The sequence below is a fragment of the Charadrius vociferus genome, unplaced genomic scaffold (genome assembly GCF_000708025.1).
Source record: "Charadrius vociferus isolate BGI_N301 unplaced genomic scaffold, ASM70802v2 scaffold266, whole genome shotgun sequence".
Taxonomy (NCBI): Eukaryota; Metazoa; Chordata; class Aves; order Charadriiformes; family Charadriidae; genus Charadrius; species Charadrius vociferus.
Genome location: NW_009649114.1, coordinates 2,281,114 through 2,294,436, shown reverse-complemented (window position 1 = coordinate 2,294,436; position 13,323 = coordinate 2,281,114). Strand labels below are relative to the sequence as shown.

At 57.9% G+C, this 13,323-nt stretch overlaps 1 protein-coding gene across 1 annotated transcript; it reads right to left on the bottom strand.

The window, feature by feature from the left end:
- Positions 1-3,137: 3,137 nt before the first annotated feature.
- Positions 3,138-9,177, bottom strand: FMOD (fibromodulin). Its single transcript, XM_009888234.1, has 3 exons — positions 8,955-9,177; positions 5,573-6,583; positions 3,138-3,488 (listed from the first exon to the last, which is right to left on the bottom strand). Exons 2-3 carry the CDS (start codon positions 6,561-6,563, stop codon positions 3,337-3,339), a joined length of 1,143 nt encoding a protein of 380 aa, XP_009886536.1. The 5' UTR covers positions 6,564-6,583; positions 8,955-9,177; the 3' UTR covers positions 3,138-3,336.
- Between the last annotated feature and the right edge of the window lie 4,146 nt (positions 9,178-13,323).

Here is a 13,323-nt window from a genome sequence, read left to right as displayed (position 1 = left end):
AGTGCAGCTGCTGGTACCTCCTGCAGCAGCCCCACAAAGCCTCTGTGCTCCGGGCACACCTCCACGGGGGGTGGAGAAGCTATTTTTTGGTTGGTTTGGGGTTTCCCCCTCCTTTACCCTTTTCTGTGGATCTGGACAAAGCCCTGCACTCACCCCTCCTCCTCCTTCCCAGTGGGATAGGGGCTGCTGGGGCCCCCCGGACCCCACACCTCCTCCCAGCAACAGGAGAAGGAGGAGGAGGAGGAGGAGGAGGAGGAGGAACAAGCCCCCATCCCTGCCATCCCCACCACAACAACAAGGCGGTGATTGGGCACCCGTGGGCTCACTCAGGACCAATGGGCTCTCCCCCTCTTTTTTTGGGGGAGGGGGAGAAGCAGGGCAATGGGTTGCACTGACCCTCTGCCCCCTCACCTCCACCCCTGTGGGACGCACAGCCAGTGCCCCAGCTGGTGTAAATCAGCAATCCCCATCCCCCTGCCTGGATAAAGCAGCATTGGGTGGCTCCTTCTGGGTTTTGCTCTGCTGCCCCCCACCAGACCCTGCTGCCCCCCAAGGTGGTGGGTTGGGGTCTCCCTACGCGCCCCCCACCCAACCCCTTCGGTTCCCGCAGGCTGGTGTTGATTTGGCTAAGGGGTGCGGATGCTCTGAGACAAAAACCCCAACCTGGGAAGAAGGAGCAGTACGTGCTGGCGCTGGGGTAGCTCCCGAGCACGGGGAGGAGGGTGGTGCTCAGCTGGTTTGTGGACGGATCCTGCAAACATCCTCCCGGGCTGCGTTTGAAGAGCACGGAGCCGTGGTGGGAGCTCGGAGTCCTGTCCCCCTCCCGCCTGCCCTGCTGGGTGTTGCCACAGGGAAGGAGGAGGAGGAGGAGGATGGGCTGTGACATGTGTCCTGGGGGCTCCTGGCAAAAAGATCAGAGATGCCAACAGGCACCTGCGTTGGAGCCGCCCGGCTGCACATCTGGGGGGGGTCTGGAGAATTCCCCCTCTCTGCAGAGCCCACTCCCCCCATGCTGCCCCACGGTGGGCCTTGGAGGGAGCCTGGCACAGGCATCGCTCGCCTCTCGCTAGCTCCGAAGCGGGGTCAGGTTTGTCTCCCTCTGAGCCCCTTTTTCCCCAGGTGGAGCTGGATTTCACCCCTGTCTCAGCCCAGCCTTGCCCAAGCCAGTACCGGCTGTGGTGGTCGCCCCGGGGTGCAGGGCAGCTCCCGAACCTGCATGCTGCTCTCTGGGGATGTAAACTTGAGGAGGGAAAGCCAGGGCTGCCCTGCCAGCCTGGACAGGGCCACGTGTGACACGCAATGCCCACGTCTCGTGATGGCCCTGGGGTCCTCGGCCAGCTGGACATACGGTGGGGTCCCCTTGGGTCAGGGTCTTTGCTCCGGGAGGGTTTGCATCTCTGCAGGGAGAGGGGTTTGGCTGTGGGAGGTCGCGATGAGGATGTGCGTGTCCCTTTGCTGCCCCGGGGTGTAGGAGAGGATGGGGAAGGGGATGGAGCGGTGTCATCTTGCCTCTCCTCCTGCCTGGCTTCTGCAAGAGCCTTGGCTGGAGTTGAGGGGCTGCTTCTCACTGGGACCAGGGCTGGCTGGGGAAGGCCAGCGGGGAAATCCCCCTCCTGCCCCACATGGAGCACCCGCAGGGTCTGCCTCCCCGGCTGGCATCAACCCAGAGCCCAGCGAGCCCCCGGTGTGCAGAGGAGAGGCCCCACGGGCTGGGAAACGGCGCTTTCTCTGCAACTCCAGATCTGTAAAAACCCTGTCCGTGTGAAATTTTTTCTTTCCCAAGCATCCTCCAGCTTAGCTGTTAAAAATAAGCAGGGCTGAAGAAGACTGGAGACCGTGAAAGCATCCAGAAAATAGCGACCAGAAGTACTGTGGCAGCAGGACCGCCATCCCTTCCCTCTCTCAACTGACACTTTGCCGTGTGTATTTTTTCCTTCTATAAATGTCCTTGCACGGACCCATCTGGGATGTGCTGGAGCAGCAGCTCCTCGGTGTGGGGAAGGCGGCGTACACACATGTCGTGTCTGGTACAACCACTAGACGGCAAATCCAGTGTGGATTTATGTCTGCAGAAAGATCTGGTCTGCAAAAGGGGAGGTGACAGCGCCCGGAGCATCCCGGGTGCTCAGACCCCGGTCTCTGCATCTGGGATTCCTCGGACACGTTTCGTGCAGTTACAGAAAGGGCTTTATTCGTCGGTATGATATCTACAGTTCATGCGTCAGTGATAGTACAGGTTTTTTTGGGTTTTTGTTTCTATAGTGTTAGCATGCAGTTTAAATGCGGAGGGTCTGGATGACCTCTTCAGCTTTGCAGGTCATCTCCAAAGCTCAGCTGCCCCTTTGGTTCTCAACTAAACCATCCGGGGAACTAAATTGGGTGGTTTTGGCTTTTGGCGAGTTCAAACGTGCTGCGGATGCATGTATCACTGCGATTATTATTTTTTATTATTATTATTATTATTTTTTAATGGGGAGACCCCAGTTGCCTGGGCAGGGAGGGAGCTTGGAGCCAAACCGGTGGGTGGGACGGAGCTGGGGGTGCGGGGGCTCCTCAGGGAGCCGGGGGTGACAGCACCAGGAATTGCTCCATCCCTCACCCCCAGTCCTGCCCTGAACCAGCAGTCTGGGAGGAAGACGTGAGACCCCCCCTGAGCCATGGCACGCAAACAGGCTCTTTCTCAGCGTGGTTTTCTCTAACCTCAGCAGCTGCTGGGAAGCAGCAGGAAAAGTTTCTCTCATTTATCTCTGGAGCAGGAGGCTGATGGAAGGGTGGGAGAAAATAGAGGGAAAAAAGCGGATTTGCTCTTCCCCATCCCAGACTGAGGGATGCTGGCAGCCAGGAAATCTTTAACCCTTTACTTGTGTAGCTCCCACCTTCCTGGATGCTCGTCCCAGTAACCGCTGGCACCTGGCCCAGGGTGAGCCACTTTAAATCTGCTGGTTCTGCAGGACCTACACCTGAAGCCCTTCTTGCTGGGGTCGGATGCTCAGTGCCACGTTTCAGAGGTGGGATGAGCTCTCTCCCATCCCTGCTGTGTCCCACCCAAACCAGGGGAGAAGGTGAACGGGGGTGCAGCGCTTTGGGGGGTGGCTGCGGTTGGGTCAGAAGGGGAACGGTGCTGGGACCTGTCCCACTCTGTGTGGCCGGAGAGAGGGGAATGGGGAGCATCTGGGGACGAATGGCTCCTTTCCACCCACGTGGGTGGGTGTTGGAGTACCCTTATTGCACTATCGCGGAAGCCAAGTCAAAGTGTCAAGCTGCGTTAAAATGGGAGTGGGTGTCTCCCCAGGAACGGGGGAGCCAAGTCCTGAGGATGGGGGGGGGGACACCAGGCTAGATCTCGATGATGGTGGCACGCCGCAGGCACAGCGGGGCATCGGGGGGCACCGCGTTTCGCTTGATCTCGTTCCCATCGAGCCGCAGGACCTGGAGCCTGGAGTAGTTCATGACGTCCACCACGGTGCAGAAGCTGCTGATGGAGAACTCTGTGGGGGGAGAGGAGACAGAGCTGAGCATCGGCTTCGGCCCCGGCTCTATCTAACCTTCGCGATATGATTGATTTTTGGGAATGATGTGAGAAATGTCAAGGCGGGCTGCTCTGGGGATGGGTCTGAGAGTGCCGACCTCTGAGAGACGGTTTGTGTTAAGGTGGGCAGGAGAAAAATGATAGCACGCCCAAAACACCTGCAAATTCCACTAATCACACCAAAATTCCTGCAAATTTGGACTTGATGCTTTTCCCCCTTAAACTAAAAGGGTAACCGATGCTGCGAGCTGCCGTCAGAAGAAGCCTGTGAGTTTGTGCCTGTTCCAGGGTTTGGAAGCGGTGGCAGTGCCCGCCCTCGGCTGCCTCTGCCCAGCCTGGCTGGAGCGCTCGGAGGGAAAAAGCTGGGTGGAGTCGGATGGAAAACATCGCTTTTTATCAGGAACTGCCTTTGCAACTGCTTTCGTGAGGCTTCATAGGCTGCAGCCTCCAGCCCTCGACTCCCCCCGGCCACCGTGGGACCACCCAGGCAGCGTGTCCATCCCTGTCCCCATCCCCATCCCATGCCCGTCCCCATCCCCTCTCCCTTCACCAGGGAGGGGAACCCTGGCCCTGCCCGGGCCGGCTTCAGAGGGAGAAGACGGAGTAAACTCCAAAAATTTTGTGCAGGATTTGGGAGAGAAGCGACCGACTAGATGGCAGCAAAGCTCCAGGCCGGGATGCTGCTGGGGAAGACAGCGGGGTGCTGGGGGACCCCTGCGCCCACAGGCTCCGGGGGGGCTGCGAGCCGCGCCGTGTGCGGGGATGCAAGTGGGGACCTCCTGGGGGTGGCTGGAGGGGCACGACCCCGACCATGATGCCCCACGGGGTGGGATGTGCCCCCCTCAAAGAGGTTGGTGCTGCATGCCTGGACCCGCAGCCCCTCGCTCCTGGGGATGCTCTAAAGGTCAGCGGCAAAAACCTGCAGCTGGAGGGAAAACTGCACTAAAGCCCGAACGGCTCCGCGGTGGTTTCATGGCATTTGTGGGCAGACGTTAACAGCAACAAATTTTGAAAGCAAACATTTGGGAATCTGTTCTCGGTTTTGTGTTTCTGTCGGTTCCCCGGTGCGGGGTTGTGTGTTTCCCCTGCAACAGCCAAGGGCTGCACCGACACATCCCCGTCCCCATCCCGGGCTCCCTCAGGTGCTCCAGCACCGCTCCAGGAGGGTCCTGCCCTCGGGGGTTGCCAGGTGAGAGGTGCAAGCCTGGATTTTTCCAGGCTTGCTTGGGTTGCTGGTTGTTTTTTTTTTCCCCCAGCTTATTTTTATAAATAGCAGCCCCAGAACAATCTGTTCCTTTTATTTATTTGTGTATTAAGTGGAGTGAATTTTAGTCCTGGCAGAAGATGCTGCATTGATGGCTCTAATAACTAAGAGCTCCTGTCTGTCCCAGCCCCAGCAAGGATGCGTCCCTCAGCTGCAGACCATCACCCTTGGCAGGGGACTTTGGGGCCACGGACCGTGCCCGGGCTGCTCTGGTGCCCTGCAGGGCACGGCGGGAGGTGGGCAGAAGGGGCTGCACTGGCCCTGAGCGCTGTGGACCACCGGGCACCGCAGGGTACGCCTCTGTCCCCTGCATTAGCGCTGCCCAGGGGGATGTGTGTTCCCATGCGCAGTGACCGTGGCAGGGGGGAATCCCCCCCCCCATCTCTGCCCGCTTGGTTGATGACCCCTCAGCCTCCTGCAATGCCGGACTAAAGCCATAGTCCCCTCCCCAGGTTGTGCATCAGCTTCTATCCACAGATGGTTTCTGGCATCTCTAACCAGCTCAGCTCAGTAAATCCAGTGCAATGGCTTTGTGGATCACATGGGAGCATTCAGAGCTGGGAGCCTCTTGACTCCAGGTGTGTTGGAACACAACAGGCTCCATTCCTGCCTTGCTGAGGGCCGCCTAGAAGCCTCCCAAATTCCATCTTCCTGCTCAAAGCATTACCCCAGGTAGTTTCCCACAGGGAGGCACAGGTTCTGCATCCCCGTCTCCCCATCCCTCTACTGCACCACCACCCCCTGCACCACCACGCTTTGGTTGACGCGTTTCTGCTCACCGTTGATTTGGTTCCCTTGAAGGTAGAGGTTCTCAAGGTTGGTGCTGACCCGGGGGATCTTCTGGAGCCTGTTGTAAGAGAGGTCCAGCTCAAGGATGCTGCTGCTGTTGAAAGTGTTGGTTGAGAGACCTTGGTTTGTCAGACTGTTGTGGGACATCCGTACATAGAGCAGCTTGGGAGAGACCTTGAAATAGTCATCAGGGATGGTGTTGATGTAGTTGTACTCTAGGTAGAGCTGTTCCAAAGCCATTGGGAGCCCATCAGGGACTTTCCTGAGGTGGTTGTAGCTCAGATCAGCAAGGATCAAGGACTTGAGCCCTTTGAGGGATGCTCCCATCTCAAAAATGTAGTTGTGGCTGAGGTACAGAGCTGTGAGGTTCTCCAGACCCTCCAGAGCATTGGAGGGGACCTTGGAGATCTGATTGTAAGACAAATGGAGCTCTCTCAGGGACCGGGGCAAGGGGCTGGGCATCTTGGTTAGATTGTTGTTGTTCATGTACAACCGCTCTAGGCTTTTGAGCTTGGCAAAGACCCTCTTGCCCATCTTCTCACTGGTGATCTGGTTGTTGTGCAGTGCGAGCCATTCCAGCTCTGTGGCGTTGTCAAAAGCCCCTTCTTGGATGGCGGTGATCTGGTTGTTCTGGAAGTAGACGTATTTCATCCGGGAAGGCACGAAGGGCAGGTACCTCAGGTTGCGGGTGTCACAGTACATGGCTGATGAGAAGTTAGGGGGGCAATCACACTCCTGGGGACATTGCCAGGAAGGGGCCTGCTGAGGTTCAGGGCCGGGCTCTGCCTCCGTGTCCGGAGCTGGGAGGTAAGAGTACACGTAAGGGGTGTTCTCATCCTCGTAGTAGGGCATGTAGTTATAGGAGGACATACGGGACTGTCGCATGTAGTACTGTAACCAAGCCATGTCTTCTTCTTCATTGTACTGGCCCAGGGAGGCTCCGCAGAGCCCAGCGATGATCAGGACGGTGGCCCAATGCATGGTGCTGATGCTGGAGGGACCTGGCGGGGGGGAGAAATAGGGGAGGGGGTGAAACCATCGGCAGTGTCAGGTCTGATGTAAGGGCTAGAGGCAGGCGAGCTGCACCCCGTGGCCTGGGGATCCAGTGGGGTTGGATGTGGTCACAGCCCTGCATGGGGTCGGTGGCACTTGGCAGCAGAGCTGGAGAACTAGGGGGCCTGAGTGAATCCTACCCAAAAAACCTGTGGCTGCAGACCTGTCCCCCGTTTGAGGTTACCTGATCTCCCCCTTTCACCTCATGCTTGCTAGAAACCTCCGTCCTAGCGGATATTTGCTTGCAAAATCTTCACTTAAGGGTATTTCTGTTATAACTGAGGATGGAGATAGGGGCACATGGTCCGAATTTGCGTAAGGTGATGCGGCTCTGCCCCGAGGAGCCCGGGACTCGCCTGCCATGGCTCTGCACGGCAGGGAGGAGAAAGGACTCGGCCACTCTCCGGCCAAGCTGAGGAGAGCGGTAGCCGCGAGAACAGGTTGATGGAGCTCAAGGCATGTTTCGATGGAGCTATATTTATGCTACAGTCGCTGGCGACATGATTCGCTGTGGGTTTCATCCAGCTCTCCCTTCCCCCACAAAAACGCAGGATGCTCACGCTGCTTGGGACTGATGTAAATCCTGGTAAACAAGTTCTGGCTTATTTTTTTGAAACGAACCCACTTTCAAGCTTAGATTTCCGGAGCTCAGCCCTGACATGAAAAGGGACGGTATCCGCCGGCCCCTCGAGGCCAGCGTGACCAGGGAGAGAAGGAGCCGTCACCAGACGTGGTACTTGGACCCTGCTTGGGAAATTCAGCATGCCGAGGGCCGGCACCCAGAAGAGAGCAGGGCTGAGGGCTCGGAGCAAGGCAAACCCATCCCCGAGCCGTTTGCCTCGGCGTGGGCTTTCACAGCCTCCCCGTGCCATGCCCAGGGCGGCGTGCCGGCACGCCGTGGCGCTGCCGGTGGGACAACTCCAGCTACGGCCGTTCATCCTGACTCCTCGTCTCGTCCTTGTGCTATAGGAGCAGGCAGAGCGGCCTGGAGCGAGGCAGCTTGAAATGCCTCCAGGAAATTTGCGGGGCCGTGCTGCTCCTCGGAGGGGGAGAGGAGCCGCTCCGGCTCCTATCTACGTGGCCGGGAGCGCGGAGCGCTGGGGCTGTCGGTGCATCGCTGCCAGCTCCTCTCCGGCAGCCGCGGTGTGGGCAACGCGCGAGCACGGGCCAGTTTCCCTCCTGGCTGTGCCGGGGGGTGGCCGTAGGGTCTGCGGATGAAACCTCGCTGCGTCCCCACCCCGCAGCGAGGAGGGGATGTCTCACCCGGCACACAAAGAGGGCACAGTTTGCTCCAAGGCAGCGGCTGCCCTGCCACCGAGGCACCCTGGCAGGCTGCTCGCGCCGGAAGAAAAGAGGGATTGAGACGGCGGCGGGCAGGCAGGGCTCCCTCCCCTTCTCCTTCTCGCCCTCCTTCCCCCTCCGCCTGCTCCTGCAGCCGAGGGGCAGATGAGACGTGGTCCTCCGGGATGCGGTGTGCAACGGGGGAGCTTGGCAGTGGCAGAGGAGTTTCTTCTCCTCCTCCTCCCTCCTGTTCCTGGGCTCTCTGCCTGCTGAAATACCACAGCCGCCCCGCTCCACGCAGGGATATTCTCTGCCTGTGCAGAGCTGCTTGGCACCCCCTTCCCAGGGGACCCCTCTGCAGGGCAGGACCCATCCATGGGGTCCCTCCACCTTTCCTAGTGTCCCCCTTCAACACAGCGGTAACCCCAGAGCCTGTCCTTAGCGGGCACCGCTGCTCCCCCCACCTCTTTTTAAAGTTGCTTCTCCCCTCCCCAGTGGGCTTCAGCCCTGTTTTTGGGGTGGGATCTGAGCTGAGCGTGCCGACCAAGAGATCCGTGTCATCTCCTGCTCCCCAGACTCCCGTGCTAGAAGCTACGGGGCTAATGGGGTCACCTCCTCACCCGAAGAGGGAGCAGGTTTTGGAGCAAGGGGCTTCATGGTCTGTGGCCATCCATGGAGTCGGCCAGTTTGCTGCTGTGCCAGGCACAAAACCGGCTCCCCCTTCCCCTGCACCCCGGCGGCCGGGCAGAGCTGTGCCGGGCAGGGAGCAGGCACTGCCCGCATCTGGGTGGTGATGGTTGTAGGTGTTCCAGCTCCCAGCCAAGTGGGCAAGGAGCTGCCAGAGGGGCAAGAGACGTGGCTAGCAGGAGAAGGCTCCCCCGCCACGGCAGCTCGGGAGCGCTGGCATTCAAGCTGTGCCACCCGTGTCGCTGGCATGTGCTTTGCGTGGCAGCCGCCCGCCCGCCGAGGCAAGGGTATGGAAATCAGGCTTCAAAAAAAAAAAAAAAAAAATCATAATAAATATAGAGAAGGACTTACCAAGCTAAGAGCCTCCTTCCCAAAGCCTCGCTGCTCTTCTCCGGGATCTCCCGTGTCTCAAGCAGCATGTGAGTGCGTCTCCCGGTTTGCAAAGGCTGGTGCCCGCCCTAGATCCCAGATCAAATATTGTGCTTGCAGGTCACGGGCTCGGCAGGTTTTTTTGGGGAGTGACCTCCCAACAGCAGCCAGTTTGCAGGAGAGACTAAAGAGACCCTAATGCTGCCTGGCGTTATAAATAACCTGCTTTTTCTTTCCTCCCTCTCTCTCTCTCTCTCTCTCTCCCTCTCCCGTCTTTTCTCATAGGAGTGTTGGCACTTTTCAGGCTCTCTCTGTTTAACGAGTTAGTGGAATCGGGGATGTTGTTTTTAAAAGGGCTGTTGTTAGGTCTCCTGTGTTTCTCATCAGGAAGCGATGGGGAGGCCTCCGGCCAGATTAAAAAGTATCTGATTTTGAGGCGCTGAGGATGTGATTCTTAGGGAGAAGCAAGAAAGTATCTTTAACTTTTGCAGTACCAGGGGAAGGGATGTTAGTGCCTGCTCTGACTGCAGCCCGGGGTTCTTCCCCAGGAAGCCTCAGTTTATGCAGTCCTGCTATTAAATATTTAGGATAAACATTTCCATGAACGATAAGGCTGCGGCATCCAAGGTAAATAAATTGCCTACCAAAGGGCCACTGTGGCAGCGGGAATTTGTCTTCAGCTTGGCAGGAGGGAGGTGCCAAGCTGGCATTTCTGCAGACTGTGCCCATCCACCCGGGATGGGGGTCCCTGTCCCCTCCCCGAGGCTGACCCGGGTGTGGGTGTGGGGGGACAGGGCAGAGGAGCACGTACCGAGGGCGACCCACGGTTGGGCAGAGACACGAGAGCTCACGGCTCTCCCTGCCACAAGGTTCATCGCCTCCCAGCGCCAGCCTTGCCTTACGGGGGGTCCTGCAAAGCCAGGGAGCGGTGGGTGCTGTCACAGCCCCCCCAGTCCCCATCCTGGCTCTCCATGCACTTCAGCTTTGGAAACAGCTCTTGCAGGGCTGTCGAAGCATTTCCTTCGCAAGGAAAGGAAAGGAGGAGCCCCGACCGCCTATCTCCATCCCATGCCTGGCTCCAGCAGCACGCCCAGGTCCTCCCAGGAGCCTGGAATTACTTAGCGAAGCTCAGCAGGTGCCAGACTCCCTCTGGGCTTGCTTTCTCCTCGCTTTCCATCGAAAATTCCCAGCCAAAACATCCTCTTCCCCTGGGGAGCCTTGCAAAGATCTCTATCGTTGCGAGGTCCTTGTTGTAAGGAGGAGGAATGCGCAGGGTGGTTGGCGGCCGGGGGTTGCGAGGGACACGCTGTACAGTGGGGACTTTGCCAGAAAGCCGGTCTATTTGGGAAGGAAGAGTGTGCCTGGAAAGCACAGCTCGCTGCACCGCAGCACGGGGCCGGGAGCTGCGAGGAGAGAGGATTCAGAGAAAGCCTTGCCTTTGAGCGGGGAAAAAAGGACAGGGGGGTTGCGCTGCCTAAAAGGAGGTAAAAGCCAAGTAAAGCAGGGTGGGGGCTTTCGTTCAGCTGGTAGCATCTCTTCTTCCCCCGCCGAGCATTGCCATGGCAGCTTGCAGCAGCACGGGGCAGCTGGAGAAGGGCTCTCGCCACGGGCAGAGAGGTGGTTTGAGGCTCTGGGCTGATGCGGAGAATGACCCCGCTTGGAGGGATTTGTTCCCGCTGCCAGGGAGCTCCATTCCAGGGAAAATGGTGGGGAGGGTAGTGGCAGACAGTAACATCTGCTGCTCGGCGCTCGGATGGTGTCAACCAACGTCACATCTCTGGCAGCTCGAGGTGTCCTGGTGGCCAACAGCTCGGAGGCTTTTGCAGGGCTTGGATGTTTTTCTGGAAAAGCAAATTGTCCCCAGCTAGGTTAGATAAGGAGTGTGGTCTCTCCGTCTTCTGGAAGTTAAAAATATTCATGACCCGGGACATCCATCCTTTGGGGGAGGCTGTCCTGCAGCACCCGCTGGGGTCAGGCACTCGCTGTGGGTGCTGGGGGCTGGTGGTCCCCCAGGGGATGCTGAGGAGCCCTCCCTGCATGACCTGGCTCTGAATGGTGCCATTCCCCATGGCACACCTTTTTCCCAGCCTAAACTAGAAAATAACGACTTGTTTAAGCTCCTTTTGTGTGTTCCCCACAGTCACCAGGACTTTCTGTTGAATCTCTTCCTGACCAATTCAGGACTACCTCAGGCAAGTGAAAATTTACTGTTTAAAGAACCATATATGTCTTTTTTTCTCTATCCAACCTTGAAATCTCATGCTCCAGGTGTCCAGTATCCCCCAAGCTGCTAGCAGGGCTCTCTTGCTTGGACTGTTTGCCTGGCTTGAGGTGGGCGTTGATAAGACCTCAGTGCTACTGCTCATTTCAGGCCAGTGCAAAACAGCTCCTCTCGGCTCCCAGGTGACTTCCATGAAACTTTTTCAACACGTCCTCCTATAAACCCTTCTTCCCTACTGCTGACGGTTCAAAGAAAGCCCTGAACTGGTGACAGGAGCTGGGAACACGCTGTCCTGCTTGGTCGGAGCCAATGGTCCCTATCGCTGCGTAATCTCATCTGGAGCAGTTACTCCAACGGTCGCAGTCTGCATCTCATCAGGGCCAGACAGATGCCTGTATTGGTTTGCTTTGGTTTTCTAAACCAAACTGATGTGAACAGTGTCTGTTTTGGTTGGGTTTGTTCCAGCTGTTTTGATCAAATGCTCTCGAGCTTTGTATTTGAAACCACCGAACCTGGCCCCGAATTTGCCTTTAATTTGCAAATCCTGCGCTCAGAGCCGGGAGCGCTGTCTTCTCCACGCACGGACGCGAGTTTGTCAGGATGCTTTTGGCACGGGGACCGAATGCTTCACAGCATAACAAAGAAACAAAACTCTCTGATGCTGCTGCTAAGGCTAAAGCTCCTTCTGCCTGGGTAAAGGGAGAACCATTAAACCTACCACAGACATCCCAAAACAGCGACTCTCAGAAGCACGGCGACTTCTGAGCAGCTTCCCTTTTTACTCATGGAAATGTTATTTCTGCCTCTTCCACATTTCCAAGAAGCTTCAGCTCTGCTGGAGCTGTTGGCTGCTCTGTCCTCCCACTCGTGCTATTTTCTTTAATTTCCGTGGCCCTCCCCATCCCGGGAGGGGGTTACTGGTCCCGCTGGGCTCAGGGTGGTTGAAGACAGAGCTGCTCGCGTAGCGATCTCGCCATGCCCTGCCCTGGCTGCCTGGCAGATCCTGCACATCCTTCCCTAGACCTTGTCTTTAAAGGCAGATCCCTGAAGGGTGAAGGTCCCAGCTGCTCTTTTAAGGGACTCCAGTGACAAGAGTCCACGCAGGAGCCAAGGAGACCTTGTCCCTTGGCATCTCCAGCCTTTCCCTGTCTTTCTTGAACTGGGGAGCCCAGAACTGGACACAGTACTCCAGATGCGGTCTCACCAGGGCAGAGTAGAGGGGGAGGATGACCTCCCTCGACCTGCTGGCCACACTCTTCTTGATGCCCCCCAGGATGCCATTCGCCTTCTTGGCCGCCAGGGCACATTGCTGGCTCATGGTCATCCTGTTGTCCACCAGGACTCCCAGGTCCCTCTCCACAGAGCTGCTCTCCAGGAGGTCAGCCCCCAACCTGTACTGGTGCATGCATCCTTCTCTAGACCTTGTCTTTAAAGGCAGATCCCTGAAGGGTGAAGGTCCCAGCTGCTCTTTTAAGGGACTCCAGTGACAAGAGTCCACGCAGGAGCCAAGGAGACCTTGTCCCTTGGCATCTCCAGCCTTGCTCAGGTAGGGGGGGGTGGAAAAGTGTGGGCCATCGCCTGCAAAGCCTGCATGATGGAGGGATCCACGAAGCCATGATCTGGAGCCCCTTCCTTGCATCAGACCTCCTGACAAGGCTCGTGCTACAAACACCTGAGCAGAAAGGCTCTGGAGCCAGTGCCCGGAGGTCCATGGGTGCCAGGTTTGCATGGTCTTTCCTGATGTTTGCAACCTAAACCTCCTCTTCCTCTCTAGTCCTGGCTTTTTCCAGCCTTTCTAAAACGCAGAGAGACTTCTTGTGCGGGCACTGGGTGGGTGCCCTTCTCCGGGTACCTCTGCATCGCTCCATCCCACCATGCCGGGCAGGGAACCCTCTCCTTCCCCTAACGGAGCCCTGGAGCCAGAGCTGGTGTCTGCAGGGCGGCTTGGGCTCCCCTGTGCCTGGGGGAGCAGCCCTGCGGCTTTCAGAGCAGTTATCATCTCAGATGTCGTCCCCCCCAGGGCTCTGCTGCTCCTTTCCAAAGGGCTCTGCCAAAACCGAACTCACCTGGAAGCCCCCGAGTGACTTCTGAGGACGGCCGCGGTGCGCGCAGGCAGTGGAAAGGCAGGCA

What these genes read in the sequence shown, in the direction of transcription:
- FMOD (XM_009888234.1), bottom strand. Translation starts at nt 6,563, where the DNA reads ATGCATTGGGCCACCGTCCTGATCATCGCTGGGCTCTGCGGAGCCTCC. An exon ending in TCAAGGGAACCAAATCAACG is followed by an intron (nt 3,489 to 5,572) that starts GTGAGCAGAAAC and finishes CTCCCCCCACAG; the next exon opens with AGTTCTCCATCAGCAGCTTC.